The following is a 20822-nucleotide window of genomic DNA, read 5'->3' on the forward strand; positions in this document are numbered from 1 at the left end:
GGGGAGAACTACATGCCAATATCTCTGATGCACATAGATGCAAAAATCCTCAACAAAATATTACCAAACTGAATCCAACAGTATATTTTTAAAAAATACCATGATCAAGTAGGATTTATTCCTGGGATACAAGGGTAGTTCAATATCTGCAAATCAATCAACATGATACATCATATCAACAAGAGAAAGGAAAAGAAGAATCTGATCATTTCAATAGATGCAGAAAAAGCATTACAAAGTACGACATCCATTCATGATAAAAAGTCTCAACAAACTAGGTTTAGAGGGAACATAACATAATAACAGCCTTATATGAAAATCCCACAGTGAACATCATACTCAATGGGGAAAAACTGAGACCTTTTTCTCTATGATCAAGAATAAGACAAGGATGTCCACCCTCACCACTTTTACTCAACATAGTATTGGAAGTCTTAGCCACAGCAATCAGACAACAAAAAGAATGAAAAGGTATCAATTGATAACGAAGAAATAAAACCTGCACTATTTACAGATGACATGATAGTATACATAGACAACTCTAAAGACCCCTCCAAAAAACTACCAGAACTGGTAATTTAGTAAAGTTGCAGAATACAAAATTAACATACAGAAATCGGTTGTGTTTCTATACACTAATAATGAAGCAGCAGAGAGATAAATAAAGAAATAAATCCCATTTATGATCGCAACAAAAATAAGATGCCTAAGAATAAAGTTAACCAAAGACATGAAAGACTTATATTTTAAAACATTCATGAAAGAAATTGAAGATGACACAAACAAATGGAAAGACATCCCATGCTCACGGATTGACAGAACAAATATTGTTAAAATGTCTATACTATCCAAAGCAATCTACAGATTTAATGTAATCCCTATCAAAATACCAACTGCATTTTTCACAGAACTAAAACAAACAATCCTAAAATTTGTATGGAACCACAAAAGACCCTCAATAGCCAAAGCAATCTTGTAAAAAACAAAACAAAACAAAACAAAACTGGAGGCATCACAATTCCAGACTTCAAGTTATATTACAAAGGAATAGTAATCAAAACAGTATGGTACTGGCACAAAAATAGACACATGGATCAATGGAACAGAATAGAAAATCCAGAAATGAAAGCACAATTATATGGTCAATTAATCTTCAACAGATCAGGAAAGAATATCCAATAGGAAAAAGATAGTAGTCTCTTCATCAAATGGTGTTGGGAAAACAGGAAAGGACCATGAAAAAGAAAGAAACTGGACCATCTTCTTACACTATACACAAGAATAAATTCAAAATGGATTGAAGACCTAAACATGAGGCCTGAAACCATAAAAGTCCTAGAAAATAGCACAGACGGTAATCTCTCTGACATTGGCCATAGCAATATTTTTCAAAATATGCTTCCTGAAGCAAGGGAAACAAAAGTAAAAATACATTATTGAGATTACATCAAAAGAAAGAGCTTCTGCACAAAGAAGGAAACAACCAACAAAACCAAACAATAACTTTCTGAATGGGAAAAGATATTTGCAAATGACGGATCTGATAAAGGGTTAGTATCCAAAATATATAAAGAACTTATAAAACTCGACACCCCAAAACCAAATAATCCAATTAGAAAATGGGCAGAAGACATGAACAGACATGTCACCAAAGGGACATACAAATGGCCAACAGATACACAAAAAGATGCACAACATCACTCATAATCAGGGAAATGCAAACCAAAACTACTAATATTACCTCACATCTGTCAGAATGGCTAAAATAAAAAACACAAGAAACAAGCGTTGGCAAGGATGTGGAGAGAAAGGAACCCTCTTGCACTGTTGCTGGGAATGCAAACTGGTGCAGCTACTCTGGGAAACAATATGGTGCCTCCTCAGAAAGTTAAAAATAGAACTACTACTCTACAATCTAGTAATCACACTACAAGGTATTTAGACCCAAAATACAGAAATACTAATTCAAAGGGATACATGCATCCCAATGTTTATTACAACATTATTTACAACAGCCAGCAGCCCAAGTGTCCATCAATAGATGAATAGATAAAGAAGATGTGGTGTGTGTATGTGTTTGCACATATGTAATATGTGTAATGGAATATTATTCAGTTATGAAAAGAATGAAATCTTTCTATTTGCAACAACATGGATAAAGCTACAGTATAATGCTAAGCAAAATAAGTCAGAGAAAGACAAATACCATATGATCTCACTCATATGTGGAATTTAAGAATCAAAACAAATGAGCAACAAAAAAAAGAGAGAAACAAAGCAATAATCAGAATATTAATTATAGAGAACAAACTGATGGTTACCAGTGGGAGGTGGGTGGGGGAATGGGTGAAATAGGTGATGGGGATTGAAGAGTACACTTTTCATGATGAGCAGGGAGTTGAATCAGTATATGGTACACCTAAAACTAACATAACACTGTTAACCATACTGGAATTAAAAGTAGAAGCTTGATAAACAGACAAACAAACAAAATACACAAATCTTTTAAAGTACATGTAAAATATTCATCAAGATAGATCACTTGTTGGGCCTTAAAATACCTAAATACATTTTAAAATATTGAACTCTTCCATTGTGAGCTCTCTGACCACAATGCAACTAAACTAGAAACCAACAGCAATAAGATAACTAGACATTAAACAAAACAACATACTTCTTTTTTTTAATGTTTACTTTTTTTTTAATTTTTGAGAGAGAGAGAAAGAGAGGAGGAGGGGCAGAGAAAGAGGGACAGAGAGAATCCCAAGCAGGCTCCATCTGTCAGTGCAGAGCCCAACGCGGGACTTGATCTCACGAACCGAGATCATGACCTGAGCCGAAATCAAGAGTTGGATGTGTAACTGACTGAGCCACCCAGGCACCCCCAAAACAAAATACTTCTAAATGACCCATGAGTCAAAGAAGAAAGCACACATTTCAATTTGAATGATACTGAATATGCAACATATCAAATTTTGTGAGATGCAGTTATATCAGTCCTTAGAGAAAAATCTGTAACTCTAAACGCTTCTATTAGAATAGAGCTAAAAACAAATATTAAATAGTCCATGGGGGGCGGGGGGAACCAAAAGTTACTTCTTTGAAAATATTAATGGAAATGAATTCTTGATTTCTTCCCAGACTAAAACAAAAGAAACCAACCAAACAAAAATCTGACATCACGTTCCTTCTCATTCCAATAGGTGGTAGCTCCCACGATACCAGCGCTCAACTGGTTAAGACAAAGATTATCTTTGACTCTTCTCTCTGACGCCGCATATGTAATCCATTGGCAAATCATGTTGACTGTACCGCAAAATATACCTACATTTTGACCACCTCACACCACCTCCACTGTTACACTCTACTCCCTGCCATCATCACCAATGACATGGACTTGGGTAGACCAGTGAAGTGGTCTTCAAACTGGTGTCCCTATTTCCACCTTTTCCCTCCTGCAATCTATTCTCCACATGACAGCCAGAACTATCCTCCTACAAATAAATTGGATGATATGACTTACCTAGCTAGAACTTTCCAATAAATATCCAACACAGAATAAAATCCAACCAAAATCCTTACCTACAAAGTCCTACATAATCTAGCTCTGGCTTTCTCTCTGATCTATCTTCCAGGATTTATCTTATTCAGCTTATCCTCAAAGACTGCAAAACAGCCTCCTGCCTTAAGGCCTTTGGACTTCCTGGGTTATTTTTGTTGTTTTTCAAGCCTTTCCTCACCAGGATTACAAAAATGGTAATTTAAAATTCTAACATGCTTTCCTCATTGCCTAGCTTTTTCTATGAAGAGAAACTACCCTTCTTTCATCAACTATTTAGTTATCCTGATGTTAAATTCTATAAAAAAAAAAAAGATAAAAAAGCAAGATGCTTTTTAAAGAAAACTTTTATTTTTTCCCCTTATTTTTCTTTTATTTGTCTTTTTTCAAAATAATGATATTGTGGTATAATAAAAATATATATTTGGTCTTTGTTCCCGGCTTCTGGCACACAGTTCCTAAAAACCTTGGAATTTCCTGAGTCATACAAGTGTCTTTTGTTATTCATAACAATCCCCTTTAACCACATCTGAGTTTATGCTAATGAGGTGACTCAGGGTGGTGCCCATAGATAGCTTCAGGATGGGGACTAGTCACCAGAAAGGCAAAAAAGTGGCTAGAGGGTGGGAATTTAAGAGAGAGGAGGGGGTGCCAGAGTCTGAGTTACATAAACTTTTGAACAAAGAGATTCTAAGAGATTCCCAGTTGGTGAACACAGTGATATGCCAGGAAGGTGGCACACCAGACAGGGCATGGAAGTTCCGAGTCCCCCACCTTCCATACCTTGCCCTATATGCATCTCTTCCATTTAGCTATTCCTGAGTTGAATTCTTTATAATAAACTGGGAAACCTGTTTTCCTGAAATTGTGAGCTGTTCTAACCCAGTATCAAACCTGGGGGAGTGCAGGATTGTGGGAGCCACTGAATTGGTAGTTAGCCAAACAGTAGCATGAATAGCCTGGACAAGCCCTCTGGTGGCTGGCATCTCAAGTATAGATAGTCCTGTGGGACTGAGCCCTTAAACCTGTGGAGTCTGACACTAACTCAGGGTTGAATATCCAGTTTGTATGAGAGGATATGACAATTTCAGAGATGTCATTCCTTAGGATGATCTAAAGGTGACTGGTGAGGGTTTGTGTGTCTGCTTGCATTTAGCATCATTATCACTCAAGGATTTAGAGATACTTGATGTGATTCAAACCACTGCAGTTATTATCCTTAATGATGTTCAAATCACATCATTCTTTGGCTGGTAGAAGTCTTACAAATTGGCTCCAGAATCCTTTTGACATGACCCTAATAGTCTTTGATACCCAGAAGGAAGCATTTTTAATATATTTAAGTCATATTTTAACTGAAATAACAAGCATGGAATCAAAGGAAAGGACCGTACTATTTTGTCTGGTCCTTTTAAGAAGGTCCCTATGTTGACCAGAATAACAGAAGCACCTCAGTCTTTAGCATCTTAACATACTTTATATTTTCAAAATGCAGGACTGAAAATTTTTTCATAGCAATTTGGTTTAACAAAAATTCTCAGAATGGGTCTGCATCTATATTCAATACATTTATTTATTCACATATAAATAAAATAGGACTTCTTGTTTAGAAGACATGGGGACAGAGGGTCGAAACCAGGAATAGAGATAACACTATGATTATTCTTTGTGATTCAATATTAAGTATTATTAATAACATTTAATTTAATACTACTAATAGGACACTGTTGTAGCTTATTAAGGTTAGATGTTTCATTTACTCGATTAAACTTGAGTTTTTTGGAGTTCTTTTTACTGGCAAAGATTTTTTTAAATTTAATTTAATTTTAAAACATTTTTAACTGAATATAGTTGACACATAATGTTACATTAGCTTTGGATGTACAGCACAGTGATTCAACATCTTTATACATCATGCTATGTTTACCACAAGTGTAACTACCACCTATCGCTATACAATATTATAATATCATTGACTATATTCCCTATGCTGGGTCTTTTATTCCTGTGACTTATTCATTCCATAACTGGAATTCTGTATCTCCCAATCCCCTTCACCCATTTTACCCATCTCTCTCCCCTTCCCTTTGGCAACCATTAGTTTTTCTCTGTATTTATTTGTCTGATTCTTTTTCTTTGTTTATGCATTGTTTTGTTTTGTTTTGTTTTTAGATTCCACATATGAGTAAAATCATATGGTATTTATCTTTCTCAATAACTGGATTAAATTTGAAGGAACTATTGACCTTGATTAAAGTAAGATAAACTGTGAACGTTTATGGGAAGATTTTAAGTTTCCTTTAAGAAGTGTTTCTGGGAAAGGAAATATCTTGACCACAGAAAGACTGCCTGGACTAGAATTATAAGTATATGGTAGGCTGAACATATAGACTCTGTATTCGTTACTTATGTTTAAAGATCTATTCTATAATTAATCTTGTGTTTGATTAATAGTAATAAAACTATCCATCGCCCTGCAAATAAAGTTCATTAAATAGATAACTATGGTAAACTGTGGACTCAGATGGCATTTGCTGACAAGAAAAAAAAAGCCATTCTATCCAGTAAATAGGAAATGGTCTTTACTTTCTTATATTTTTTTTAGAATGACATCATTTCTGATGTTAGTCCCCTGATTTCAGCTAATGATTTTAGTTAATGAGCTCAATTGTCTTTATTTTAAATAATACTAGTCTCACTAATGCTAGTGAGCATTATATAGCTCACTATATATAGCAACTAAAGTTGCTCATTATATAGCAACTAAAGTTGCTATATAACCACTAAAATTTTGTATGGCACTTATGCTATTAACAATTTAAGAACATAGGTCTCAGGGACCAGAGGTCAGTGTCACTCTTTGTGCAGTTTATCTTTATATGTTATTATCAGTATCCACAGAATAAGCTGGACCATTGGAATAGACATGTTTCATTAATATTGTTAAATGAATTCATAAAGTCTTTAAATTCCATTAGGTTACCCCACTCTACCCTTCCTCCTTCAGGTAGTGTTTTATAACTCCTGTTTTGAAGGACAACCTGGTATTAGGAAGAGAGTAAGACAGATTCAGTTCTGAATGCAACTCTGCCAGTTATAAATTGTGTTACTTTGGTTAAGTACTTAGCTCTCTAAGTGTGTTTTCTTCTGGGCAAAGGAAAAGGTAATAAAACCTACTCTGAATGGTACTATTAATTGAAATGAAACTGAATGACATGCCACACACATAATAATTGTCAGATATGAGAAGCTCTTTCCCTTATGATACCAGTGCCTTGGTACTAATGTTAACTCAGATTTTTGATTCAGTTTAACATTTATTGAGTGCCCAACACACGCTGGGCACTGGGATAGACACAAATGCAAAGATGTGTAAGTTCTGGCCCCTGCCCTCAAACAACTAAGAGCCTATCACGAAGGGACCAGCACATGCGTGAGAACTCATATCATCTGAAGAGAGATAAGAACTACCAAGATCAGTTTACATTTCTTGTCCTTTATGATAAATACTAATTTTATTGTAAAAGCATAACAGAAAATAAATTGGATTCACTTTTGCATAAATCTAGAATATTTTAGCAAAATATGCTTTATTCTTATAATTTTTTTTAATGTTTATTTATTTTTGAGAGAGAGACAGAGTACAAGACGGGGATGGGGCAGAGAGAGAGGGAGACACAGAATCTGAAGCAGGCTCCAGGCTCTGAGCTGTCAGCACAGAGCCCGACAAGGGGCTCAAACTCACGAACTGCGAGACCATGACCTGAATTGAAGTCGACGCTCAACTGACTGAGCCACCTGGGCAACCCAGCTTTATTCTTATAAATGTTAACCTAGCCTTATAAATAGAATATATTTACATACTGTCTTAAGGTATTTTCTTATTCTTTTTTATTTTACTTGAGAGAGAGAGAGAGAGAACGCGACTACATGAGTTGGAGAGGGGTGGAGAGAGAAAGAGGGAGAGAGAATCTTAAGCAGGCTCCATGCTAAGTGACCTTGAAATCATGACCTGTACTGAAATCAAGAGTCAGATGCTTAACAGACTGAGCCACCCAGGTGCCCCTCTTTTTGTTTAATTTACCAAATAAGAAGTCTGGTATTTTCAGTAAGTCACATTTCTAATTTGCTTAGTTGCCTTATAAGTAGCTCCTTCAAGAAAAGAAAAATAATATTTCTTAAATGTCAGCCCCGTACAAGTATTCTACCAGATGCTTTGTGTGCTTCAAAACATGTAACTTATATAAGGAAGCTCTAGGTTCTAACGATTTTTTGTGAAGCACATCAATCCAAATATGCTTGTATAGAGATTCCATTGTGTGTTGAATTTCCAATTTCAGTTAAACCTTTCTGAACTTGCGATTGCCTTAACTTGTTCTTGCCATAATTCAGGTAACTTCCTTTTGAATGTACAGATTATTTCTTGTGCAAGGAACAAGATGACTTTATACAGCTTGTTATCTACAAGGAAACTCCCCTAAGACTATCAGCAGAAGCTTTGCGGGCCAAAAGGAAGAGGCACAATATATCCAAACTGCTGAAAGGCAAAAAACCAACCAAGAATACTCTACTGGTAAGATTATCATTCAGAACTGAAGGAGAGATAAAGAGTTTTCCAGACAAGCAAAAGCTAAAGGAGTTCATCACTACCAAAGTGGCCTCACAAGAAATGTTAAAAGTACTTCTTTAAGTTGAAAAGAAAGAGCATTAATTAATAGCACAAAAACATATGAAAGTAAAAATCTCATTGGTAAAGGTAAGTAAGTTTACAGCAAGGTAGAGGATTATTATAAAACTGCTATGAAGGTTAAAAGACAAAAGTAGTAAAAACAACCGTAATACTTAGTTAAGGGACACACAGTATAAAGAAATGTAAAATGTGACTTCAAAAAAATAAATAAAATGTGGGAGGGAGTAAAACTGTAGACTTTCAGAATTTGACCAAATTTAAGTTGCTAATCAACTTAAAATAAGCCATTATATATACATATATATATATATACATATACATATATGTATGTATGTTATATATATGTATATGTATGTTGTATACAACATATATATATACATATGTTGTATACAACGTATGTAGCAAATATATATATGTATATATGTTATATATACAACATACATATACGTAACAAATATATATATGTATATATATATATATTTGTATATATATATTTGTTATATTTGAGCCCCATGTTAACCAAAAAGCAAAATCCTATACTAGACATACAAAAAACAATAAGAAAGAAATATAGGCACAATACTAAATAAAGTCATAAAAACACAGAATAGAGCGAGAGAAGAAGAAACAGAGAGAAACTACAAAACAGTCAAAAAACAATAGGCAACAAGTACATACCTATCAATAATTACTTTAAATGTAAGTGGATTAAATACTCCAATTAAAAGACATAAAGTAGCTGAATGGATATATAAACAAGAACCATCTATATGCTTGCTGCCTATAAGAGACTCACTTCAGATATAAAAACACACAAAGAATGAAGGTGAAGGGATGGAAAAAAAAATTTCCATGCAGATGGAAACCAAAAGAAAGCTGGAGGAGCTATGCTTACATCAGACAAAATGGACTAAAACAAAGATTATAGTAAAAGACAAAGATATTACATAATGATAAAGGGGTCAATCCAATAGGAGGATATAACATTTGTAAATTTCTATGCATCCAACACAGGAGCACCCAAAGATATAAAACAAATTCTAATAGATTTAAAGGAAGAAGTTCACATTAATACAATAGACTTTAATACCCCATTTAAATCAATGGATAAATTATCCAGATAAAAAACCAATATGGAATCACTGGCCTTTAATGACACATTAGATCAGATGGACTAAATAGATATATACAAAACATTCTATCTGAAAGCAGCAGAATATATATCCTTCTCAGTGCACATGGAACATTCTCGAGGATAAATCATACATTAGGTCACTAATCAAGTCTCAATAAGTTTCAGACTGAAATCATATGAAACATCTTTTCTGACCACAAAGATATGAAACTAAAAATCAATTAGAAGAAGAAAATGGAAAAGTCACAAATATATGAAGATTAAACAACATGCTACTGAATAACCAATGTGTCAATGAAGAAATCAAAGGAGAAATTTAAAAATGCCATTAAAATACAAATACAACTTACCAAAATCTATGGGATGCAGCAAAATCAGTTCTAAGAGGAAAGTGCATAGTGATACAGGCCTACTTCAAGAAACAAGAAAAATCTCAAACTATCTAACTTTACACTTCAAGGAACTAGAAAAAAAAAAGATCAATGAACTAAGAGCTGGCTCTTTGAAAACATAAATAAAATTGACAAACCTTTAGCTAGACTAACTTGGGAAAAAAGAGGGCTCAAATAAAATTTTTTAAAAAGGAGATGTACAATTGATATCACAGAAATACAAAGGATCATAAGAGACTACTATGAACAATTATATACAAGCAAATTGGCCAAGCAAAAAGAAACGGATAAATTCCTAGAAAAATACAATCTTCCAAGGCTGAAAAATGAAGAAATAAACTTTTGAATATGTTGATTACCAGTAAGATTAAAGCAGTAATCAAAACCCTCCCAACAAACAAGAGTCTAAGACAAGACAGATTCATTGGTGAATATTACCAAATATGTAAAGAAGAGTTAATACCAATGCTTATCAAATTCTTCCAAAACGAAGAGGGGACAATGCTTCCTAACGCATTTTACAAGGATACTACAAAAAAAGAAAACTACAGAAAAATATCCCTGATGAACATACATGCAAAATCCTCAACAAAATACTAGCAAACTAAATTCAACAATAAATTAAAGGGATCATCAAGTGGGATTTATTCCATGGATGCAAGGATGATTCAACATCTGCCAATCAATCAATGTGATATACCACATTAACAAAATGAAGGCTAAAAATCAAAGATCATCTCAGTAGATACAGGAAAAACATTTGACAAATTTCAACATCCATTTATGATAGTAACTTTCAACAAAGTGGGTATAGAGGTAATGTACCTCAACATAATAAAGCCATATATAACAAACCTAAGCTAACATCATATTAAAGGGTGAAAGGCTGAAAGTCTTTCCTCTAAGATCAGGAGCAAGACAAGGATGCCCACTACTACTACGTTTAGCTCAACATAGTATTAGAAGTTCTAGCCATGGCGATTAAGCAAGAAATAGAAATAAAATGCATCCAAACAGAAAGTGAATGGGGAGCCAGGTTGGCTCAGTGGGTTGAGTGTCCAACTCTTGATTTTGGCTCAGGTCATGATCTCACAGTTTGTGGATTTGAGCCCTGCATTGGGCTCTGCACTGACAGTATAGAGCCTGCGTAGGATTCCCTCTCTCCTTCTCTGGCTGCCCCTTCCCTACTCATGCTCTATCTCTCTCTCTTTCTCAAAATAAATAAATAAATAAATAAATAAACAAACAAACAAACAAACAAACAAACATGAAAAAAAAGAAGAAAGGTAAGAAGTAAAACTATCACTATTTGAAGATAATATATTATATATAGAAAACCTGAAAGACTCAACTGGAAAACTGTCAGAACTAATAAATTTAGTAAAGATGCAGGGTAAAAATCAATATACAAAAATCTGTTGTATTTCTATACACTAACAAAGAACTATTAGAGAAATTTAAAAAGCAATCCCATGTATAATTACATCAAAAGGAATAAAATATCTAGGAATAAATTTAACCAAGGAGGTGAGAGAACTGTATGCTGAAAACTGTAAGATATTAACAAAAGAAATTGAAGAACAAATAATGTAATATATTCTGTACAAATGGAGTGAAAGAATTCATATTATTAACATTAATATTAAAATGCCCATAGGGGCACCTGGGTGGCTCAGTCAGTTATGCACCTGACTCTTGATTTTGGCTCAGGTTATGATCTCACAGTTTGTGAGATCAAGCCCTGTGTTGGACTCTGTGCTGACAGTGGGGAGCTTGCTTGGGATTCTCTTTCTCTTACTCTCTCTACTTCTTGCCCGCTTTCCCTCCTTCTCTCCTTCTCTTTCAAAATAAATAAGCACACATAAATAAATAAATAAATAAATAAATAAATAAATAAATAAATAAATAAATAAATAAAATGTCCATACCCAAAGCAATCTATAGACTCAATGCAATCCCTATCAAAATTCCAATGACACATTCACATAAATAGAACGAATAATCCTAAAATTTGTATGGGAACTCAAAAGACCATGAATAGCCAAAACAATCTTGATAAGAACAACCAAGCTGAAGGTATCATGCTCCCTGATTTCAAACTATATTAAAAAAGTATGATAATGAAAACAATATGGTATTGACATAAAAAAAGTCACATAGATCAATGGAATGGAATAAATAGCCAAGAAATAAACCCAAGCACATATGGTTAATTAACTTATAACAAAAGAGGCAAGAGTATACAATGGGTAAAAGATAGTCTCTTTAATAAATGGCCTTGGGAAAAGTGGACAGCCATATGCAAAAGAATGACATTAGACTACTCTCTAATACTATACACAAAAATAAACTCAAAATGAATTAAAGATTTTAATTTAAGACCTGAAACCATAAAACTCCTAGTAGAAAATATAGGCAATAAGTTCCTTGACATTATTCTTGGCAATTTTTTTTTAGATCTGACTCCAAAAGTGAAGGCAACAAAAGCAAAAATAAACAAGTGGAAATACATCAAATTGAAAACCTTCAGCAAAGTAAATCATCATAAAAATTAAAAGACAACTTACTGAATTGGAGAAAACATTTCCAATTTATATATCCTATAAAAGGTTAATATCCAAAATATATTTTAAAAACTCACAAGGATGTAGAGAAAGGGAAACCCTCTTGCCCTGTTGGTGGGAATGCAAACTGGTACAGCCACTCTGGAGAAGAGGTTCCTTAAAAAACTAAAATTAGAACTACCCTGTGACCCAGCATTTTCACTATTAGATACCTACCCAAAGGATACAAAAATACAGATTCAAAGGTGTACATGCACCCCAATGTTTGTAGCAGCATTATCAACAATAGCCAAACTATGGAGAGGGTCCAACTGTCCATCGACTGATGAATAAAGAAGATATGGTATACATACATAGTGGAATATTACTCAGCGATCAAAATGAATGAAATCTTGCCATTTGCAACACGGATGGAGTTAGAATGTATTATTTTAAGTGAGATAAGTCAATCAGAAAAAGACAAATGCCATAAGATTTCAGTCATATGTGGAATTTAAGAAACAAAACAGATGAACATATGGGAAGGGGGGAAAAGAGGAGAGAGGGAAACAAACCACAAGAGACTCTTAATGATAGAGAACAAACTGGGGATTGATGAAGGGAGATGGGTGGGAGATGGTCTAGATGGGTGATGTAATATCCACTGGGTGCTGTATATAGTGATGAATCCCTGAATTCTACTCCAGAAAACAATATCGCACTACATGTTAACTAAAATTTAAGTTAAAAAAAATAAGAGGGGTAGAAAGTGGGAAAAAAACACCCATACAACTCAGCATTGAAACAAAACAGTCAATTAAAAAATGGACATAGGATCTAAATAGGCACTTTTTTTTCCAATAAAGATATACAGATGACCAACAGGCACATGAAAAAGTGCTTAACATCACTAGTCATCAGGGAAATACAAATCAAGACCACAATGACTTATCACTTCACACCTGTTGGAATGGCTATGATCAAAAAGACAAGAAATAACTAGTGTTCATGAAGATGTGAAGATGGGAACTCACATGCACTGTTGGAAGGAAGGTAAACTGGTGCAGGCATTATGGAAAACAGTATGGAGTTTCATAAAAAAATTAAAAATAAATAAGTTATGGAGATGAAAAATACAGCTTAGGGAATATAGTAATAATATAAAGTAAAAGTAAAAATAGAACTACCATATGATCAGGGCACCTGGGTGGCTCAGTCGGTTGAGTCCAGCTCTTGGTTTCGGTTCAGGTCATGGTCTCATGGTTTGTGAGTTCAAGCCCCAGATCAGGCTCTGTGCTAATAGTACAGAGGCTGTTTGGGATGGATTCTCTGTCTCCTCTTTCTTTGCCCCTCCCCTTCTCTCTCTTTCTAAATAAATTCCAAAAAAGTTAAAAAAAAAAAAACCCTAAAAAAAAGAACTACCATATGATCCAACAGTTCTACCCCTGGGCATTTCATCAGAAAAAAAAAAAATAATAATAACACTAATTCAAAAAGATAAATGCACTCCTATGTTCATTGGAACATTATTTATAATAGCCAAGATATGAAAAGAACCTAAGTGTCTAACAATGGATGAATGGATAAATAAGATGTGGTATAAACACACACACACACACACACACGCACACTGGAATACTACTCAGCCATAAAAATAAATGGAATACTACCATTTGTGTTAACACGGATGGATCTTGAGGGCATTACTGTAAGTGAAATAAGTCAGACAGAGAAATACAAATATTATATGATCTCACTTATACGGGGAATCCAAAAAACAAAACAGGTGAAGAAACAAAACAAAATTTATGGATTCAGAGAACAGAGTGGTGGTGGTGGGGTAGAAGGGGGTGTTGCCAAATGTCCAAAATGAGTAAAGGTGTTGGGAGGTACACACTTCCAGCTGTGAAATAAATAGGTCATGGCGATGTGATGTGTGTCATGGGGACACAGTCAATGGTACTGTAGTGCATATTCGAAGGTTGCCAGGAGAACAGATCATGAAAGTTTTCATCATAAGAAGAAAAAATACTTTTGGTAACTTATGGTGACAGATGGCGGCTGGACTTACTGTGGTGATCATTTGCTGTGTGTACAGGTGTCGACTCATCATGTTGTACACTTAAGATAATATAATATTTATGTCAACTATGTTTCAATTTTAAAAAGAGTTAAAGACCTTCTTTATAATGTCAGGAAAATAACATGATACTCACTAGTCATCACTCACCTTTGGACCTGGTAATCCAGGTAACCCAGGATTTCCATGTGGCCCTGGTATGCCCTGCAAATAGTAAAAAAGGTCAGATCAATCTTAGAACAGATACAAATAACAGTCAGTTATAACTGACTATAAAACAGTTGTTTTAGATACAAATAACAGTCAGTATAAATATTTCATAGCATAATTTAATTAAAATGAATGTTACCTCTTTTTTTTTTTTTTTCCACAAAGCTTTTTTAATTTTTTCTGAGATGTTGGATTGTTCAGTCTTGGAAAGGAGAGCTACACTAGAGCAGTACTGCAGTTTCTGTCTTTTGATTCAAAACACTGTCTTGAGGTGTTTACCTCCTTTATTTTTCACCCCTATCTCCAGCCATACTGCCTAGTGCTACTTCTAGAAGCTGTGCAGAGTAAGAAGCCTAAAAACAAGGAAGTGCAAATGGATACTCTTCTGTCAACACGTGTTAACCCTTTCTGTACTTGAGTTTTTACTTATGCCATTATGTATCTCTTAAAGACTCATTTCATTTAACTTTACCCCCACAGCTGCCCAAATCATTCTTCAAGTGTCAGCTAGATCCCACCTCAGTTTTATTTATTTTATTTATTCTTTTATATAAATAAATATTATGTGGGGCTTGAGCTCACAACCCTGAGATCAAGACCTGAGCTGAGACCAAGAGTCTGACACTTAACCAATTGGGCCACCCAGGTGCCCCCCCCCCACCTCATTTTTAAATCCTAGATACACCATGATAAAGTGATTTCTCTTTCTTACTAGCTTTCATAGAAATTGCTACATGTAAAGTTAATTTGTAATTAATTGTATATCGCTTTAGGACATTTATTAGACTGTTCTAATCTGTTATTTAAATATTTTATTGCCCTTTTAACTACTTTATGACATGTGCCATTTAGTTCTAGGATTAAAAATTTTTTGAAAACGGACTGTTTTTAGTATTACCAGTATAGTGCTTGGAACATATTAGACACTCAATAAATATTTGTTGGTTTGAATTTAATAATTGCTTCTATTTACTGAATGCCTACTATATGTAAATAACTGCGTTAATGCTTTACATTTCTTATTACTAATCCTTATGACAATCCTGCAAGGTGGCTATTTTTACTCCCCTTTACAAGTGAAGAAACTTAAGCTTATGGAACCATCAAGTGGAGGAACTAAGATCCACCTCTAGAAAACCTTCCAGGTCTCCAGGCCCCCTACACTCATTTGGGTTTGGTACCCACGTCTCAGCTCTTCAGCCATACCTCTATCTTAACATATAACATATAGTTAGTAATTACTTATTTTTCTGTCTTTTCAATTCTGAATTAATAGAGCATCGTGTTTCAGAAAGGAAAGGGGTGTCAGCAATGGCAATATTGGAGGTATATCTAGCAAGACTAAAACTAAGGAAAAACGATTAGATTTTATGATTTGTCACTTGCAACCCTCAAAAATTATTAGATTAAATTATCATTAAAATAAATTTTAATAAAATAGATGGAAAAATTTATGGGGCTTTACACATAAGCATTGATGTAGGGCCACGGCATAAACTATTATTTTATAAAGTTCAATAGGGCAACAACAGTGAGCTAGGACAATAACTAGGAAAAATTAATAACAGTGAAAGTTTGAGGTTTACTTTTTGAAAAGGGATAATGGTTTGGTTGTTGCCACATGAGCTAAAATCTAGGGAGAGAAAAAAATGTGAAGTTGCAAGTTTTAAGTTAAATAATGGAATGGAGATAAAATTAGGAACACAAATGTAATAATTAGCCTGGAGAAGAGGAATACTGTTCCTTCCTTAAAGAAAGGATTAGACAAATAAGTGAAAAAAATAGATAGAAATGAGGGAAGGAAACTGGTGTACTATGAGAATAGATGGAGACTCAGACTGAAGGTCTTACTGTAGGAGAACAGCCTCAGTAGTGGATAGAGAATGGGATTGGTACAGAGAGAGATCCAGTCCCTAGAAAGGTGGGATCCAGACAGAGAGCCAGAAGGATGGAAATGGTCTGCTGGCTATGGGAGAGTGGGCGCGTGGATGAGAGACTGTAGGAGGAATGTGATAGGTCAAGTATAGAGAAGTGAAACAAATGTTTAACCGCAGCTACAGCCAGTGAGCGTTCATCTGAGCCTTCTTGTCCGTATGAGGACAGGAGTTGACTGTGAATATGGACGACTTAAAGTAATATTTCAGGACGCTTTTTCACTATATTGTGTGTAAGATAGACAAAAATCGGGACAGAAAGTGGATTATACATGGCATGTGCATCTGTCTTTATAACACACGGTTGCAGTTCCTTTTCTGGCTCTTGGAAGAATTTCTGTTAGTAAAAGTCCACATTTATTTTTTAGGTTTGAAAGAAACAAATTTTAACACAGCAGTAAATCTTTTGTTGGACATGTGTAATGTGAGAAACCACTGCTGATCCTTAAGGCAGCTTTTTCCTCAGGTTAATTATTTTTCTAGTCAGTAGCTCCAGCATTTTCCACTATGTAATCCAGGAATGTACTATTTTAAGGCAACCCACTCCTCTTCATTTCCCAAAGCAAATGAACCCCACCTCGAACTATCAACTACCCATGAGATCGCTTTATAACTAAGAATAATGTTACAAGTAGCACTAATTTATAAATTTGATAATCCTTCTCAGGCAGGTTCACAGAGAGTGCCTTGGCTGGGTGTTTACGGTCAAATAAACAAGCTGCACGTGTTCCTGAGTTTCTCTTGAATTGGCAAAGGTAGACTAAGTTTGAAGACCCAGGCAGGTTTCCAAAGGAAGTACATACTGTACGATGCCGGGGAAAAAAACATACTGCAGTGTTACTAATTCTAACAGCAGTGGGACACAGAGCCCATTTACTCACCCGTGGACCTCTCCTTCCTGATGGGCCTGGGATGCCTGCTGGACCAGGGGGACCCTTGGAAAACAAATGCCAAGATGTTAGGCACAATTATAGACACATCTTTTCTCACAAGACTTATTAAGATTCCCACTTTAGGGCTTTGTTTTCAGTCCCCAGTTCCCAGCTGATGATGATTTTAAAGTAATATGAATCCCCTCACCCTAATCAGCAGGGGTGAGAGTTGAAACTCAAGTGTCCTCTTTAATCTGGCCAGAAATGGCCGTAGGAAGTCTGTGACTTATGGTTACAGCCACTGTATCTGGCTTTTACAGGAACCATAACTAGTAGTTTTGTGGGTAACTTTTACCTAAATTTACTTTTACTACTGAAGGCAGAATTCAATTTAGGGTTGGGAGACCAACAACTACAGGTCGTTTCAGACACATTTCAAAAGACTTGCCCGGAAAAATTAAAGCACTGACTATGTTATGTTCTCTTAAAAGACTTATAGCAAGGATCTGTATAATGTGTTAAACTGTTATGAGATCCTTCTTGTATATTCAGTAATAAATCTGCCTTGCACCAAGTATAGCATACCAGGAGTTCAGTCAGAGACTTAAATGGTTTGCAAAAAAAGTAGGAAAGCAAACATTGATCAATTTTTAAAGCATTCTGATTAAATATACTAAATAATACTAAATATATTAAATAAATATTAAATATGTTAAGTAATATTGAATAGGAAGAAGTAGTTTCCTTCTTTACTTCCTCACGTGATGACTTATGTCGTCTTTTTTTACTTTAACAATCAACTGGGGCAGAATAAATGTTCATTTGAGACGTGGTTAACATATGCATTCATTCATGTTGCATTCACTTAATTGTTGCAGAGCGCTCTGCTGATATGGAATTATTCTTGGTGTCCCTAGAGCATACACATATTCCACTTTACAAATATTCATTCAAGGTTGCATTAAAAATAGCATGAATGTTGAAATTCGGCATATCAAGGTTAAAGTGCTGGCCTTAGCATTAACAGATAGCATGGCCTAAGAGCCTTGATTTTATGCAGCATTTTTTTCTCATTCCTCATTCTGATATTATCTACTCTTCAAAACTTTCTCCTTTTTTTTTAAATATTACAGCTGCTTTGAAGTTTTCTAATCCTCTTTATATTTTTCAAGCTGACCATTTTCCTTTGATTGTATTTTTTCTTCTCCCATGCCCTAACTTGATTTAAAAAAAAAAAAAAAAGTATTTATTTATTTATTTTGAGAGAGAGAAAGATAGTGCAAGTGGGAGAGGGGCAGAGATGGAAGGATAGAGAGAGAATCCCAAGTAGGTTCTGCACTGTCATTGCAGAGCCCGATGCGGGGCTTGAACTCAACAAGCTGTGAGATCAATACCTGAGCTGAAGTCAGATGCTTAACTGACTGAGCCACCCAGGCACCCCAATAAAACCTTTCATATATCTCCTAACATTGAGACAGAAGTACTATTTCCATTCAACCTCAGACTGAGGGCATCCGCCTTCCTGAACTGTTCAAATATTTTAACAGCTATCATTATATCACTAATGTCCATCAAAAATTGACTTTCAGTTATTTTTTTAAAAAACTGAAATCCTTTTCACAATTCTGGTTCTGTTGTTATAATCGGAAGTTAACAGCTATTTATTTGAAGTCCCAAAAAATAAGAAAAATGAAAAACTAAATGGAAAATTAAAACAGAATGTCTAGTTTGGTTTATTACCCCATGACACTATATTACAACAAAAGAAAACAGTATTCCAGTTACATAGAAAAGGTAATTAATATTAGATACTGGGCAAGAAAGAAAGTCTATTTTATGTCATGATTGAAATATTTGACTTATTTAATAAGCACTGTATAAAAATCAATTTTAACTTCTTCACAAATTTGCATTTTCAAATCACTGAGAATAGATTAATAGGGATTTCTACAAACCAGGGAAGAAATTTGATTTTATATGGCATGACTTGTTTGATGAAAATAAGTGATTTTCTGTAAATAAAGTTAAGTACTAAAAATGGCACTTTAACTTTGAGGTTATTGGTTATTAAGAGAAAGGGATGTCTGAGCTCAGTTGTTGACCATCTTGATTTTGGCTTAGGTTATGATCTCATGGTTCATGTGATCGAGCCCTGCTTCAGATTCTTTCTCCCTCTCTCTCTGCCCTTCCCCCTTTCACATACGCTCACTCTCAAGAATAAATAAACTTTAAAAAAAGTTAAAAAAAAAAAGGAGCATAATTCCATGAAAAGAGTAACAGTTTTGCAATTGTCTATCTAGGTTCAAATAAGGCCTCAATGATTTACTAGCTGAATGACCTTGGACAAGTCAGTTACTCTTTCTAAGCCTTAGTTTCCTCATCTTTAAAATATTGATGACAAAGATCTACCTTTCAGTTATTGTGATCATTAAAGATACTGTATATAGAATAACTACCACTATGGCTGAGAAATAGTAGTTAACCAGTAAACTATAGAATAATGAATTTTTTAAAGGTATACACAGTGCACAGTAAGCAATTAATGTTAGTTATAATATTATAATTACTAGGGGTTTTTTGTTTGTTTGTTTTAGATAGAGTGTGCACGAGTGGGGTAGAGGGCAGAAAATCTTAATCAGGCTCCAGCTGAGCCTGATGTGGGGCTCAGCGTGGGGCTTGATCCCATGACCATGGGATCTCAACCTGAGCCGAAATCAAGAGTCAGGTACTCAACCAACTGAGCCACCCAGGCTACTAAGGTAATTATTATATATTATCAAATATATAATTGCCTTAAATATATTCACTAGACCAAAACTTCTAAAATATAGTAATGTCTGGTCAATTAATCTTGGCAGTCCTGCAGCTAAAATTCCTTTTAAAAATTCATTCACTCATTCATTCATTCACTCATTCGATAAGCATTGGTAAGCATCAAGCCCTCTGACAGCTTCGAGCCTAGAAAAAAGACACACGTTAACAGATAAGCATATATTTATACATTTTACTTAGTGATATGAAGGAAGAGAACAAGCAAGCAACAGAGAGATTAACATAGCTGGTGCACCTAATTTATTTGTGGTATCAGAGGAGGCTTCTATGAGGAAGTAAGTGCTCAGACTGAAAAGATGAGTAAGAGTTAGAAAAGAGGAGAAAGTAAAATTCCAGAAAATAGGAATAAAATGAACGAGGGCATGAGTAAAAGAAAACAAACAAAAAGCACAGTCTTATTGAAGAAGAAAAAGAAAACTCAGGGAGAGTAAGGGAAAGTGGCACAAAAGGAGGCTGCAGAGGTAAGCAGGGGCCAGATCACATACCACTGCACAGGTTATGATAAAAAGTCTTTCATTTATTCTAAGTGCTTTATTCTTCTGCCACTGAAGAGTTTAAGCAGCTAACTGAGGTGA

The 20822-nt window shown here is 34.8% G+C and overlaps 1 protein-coding gene across 5 annotated transcripts in view; it reads right to left on the bottom strand.

Annotated features, from left to right (window-relative positions):
* COL24A1 (collagen type XXIV alpha 1 chain) overlaps positions 1 to 20822 on the bottom strand; it is a 397210-nt gene that overhangs the window by 347620 nt on the left and 28768 nt on the right. For all 5 annotated transcript variants that reach the window (XM_045478122.1, XM_045478119.1, XM_045478121.1 and 2 more), the window contains 2 exons: positions 17425 to 17478; positions 14550 to 14603 (listed from right to left, as the gene is read on the bottom strand). In XM_045478122.1, the coding sequence (XP_045334078.1) occupies positions 14550 to 14603; positions 17425 to 17478 (108 nt within the window). The remainder of the gene's footprint in view (positions 1 to 14549; positions 14604 to 17424; positions 17479 to 20822) is intronic.

Source organism: Leopardus geoffroyi, chromosome C1, assembly GCF_018350155.1.
Source record: "Leopardus geoffroyi isolate Oge1 chromosome C1, O.geoffroyi_Oge1_pat1.0, whole genome shotgun sequence".
In the NCBI taxonomy this organism is placed as follows: domain Eukaryota; kingdom Metazoa; phylum Chordata; class Mammalia; order Carnivora; family Felidae; genus Leopardus; species Leopardus geoffroyi.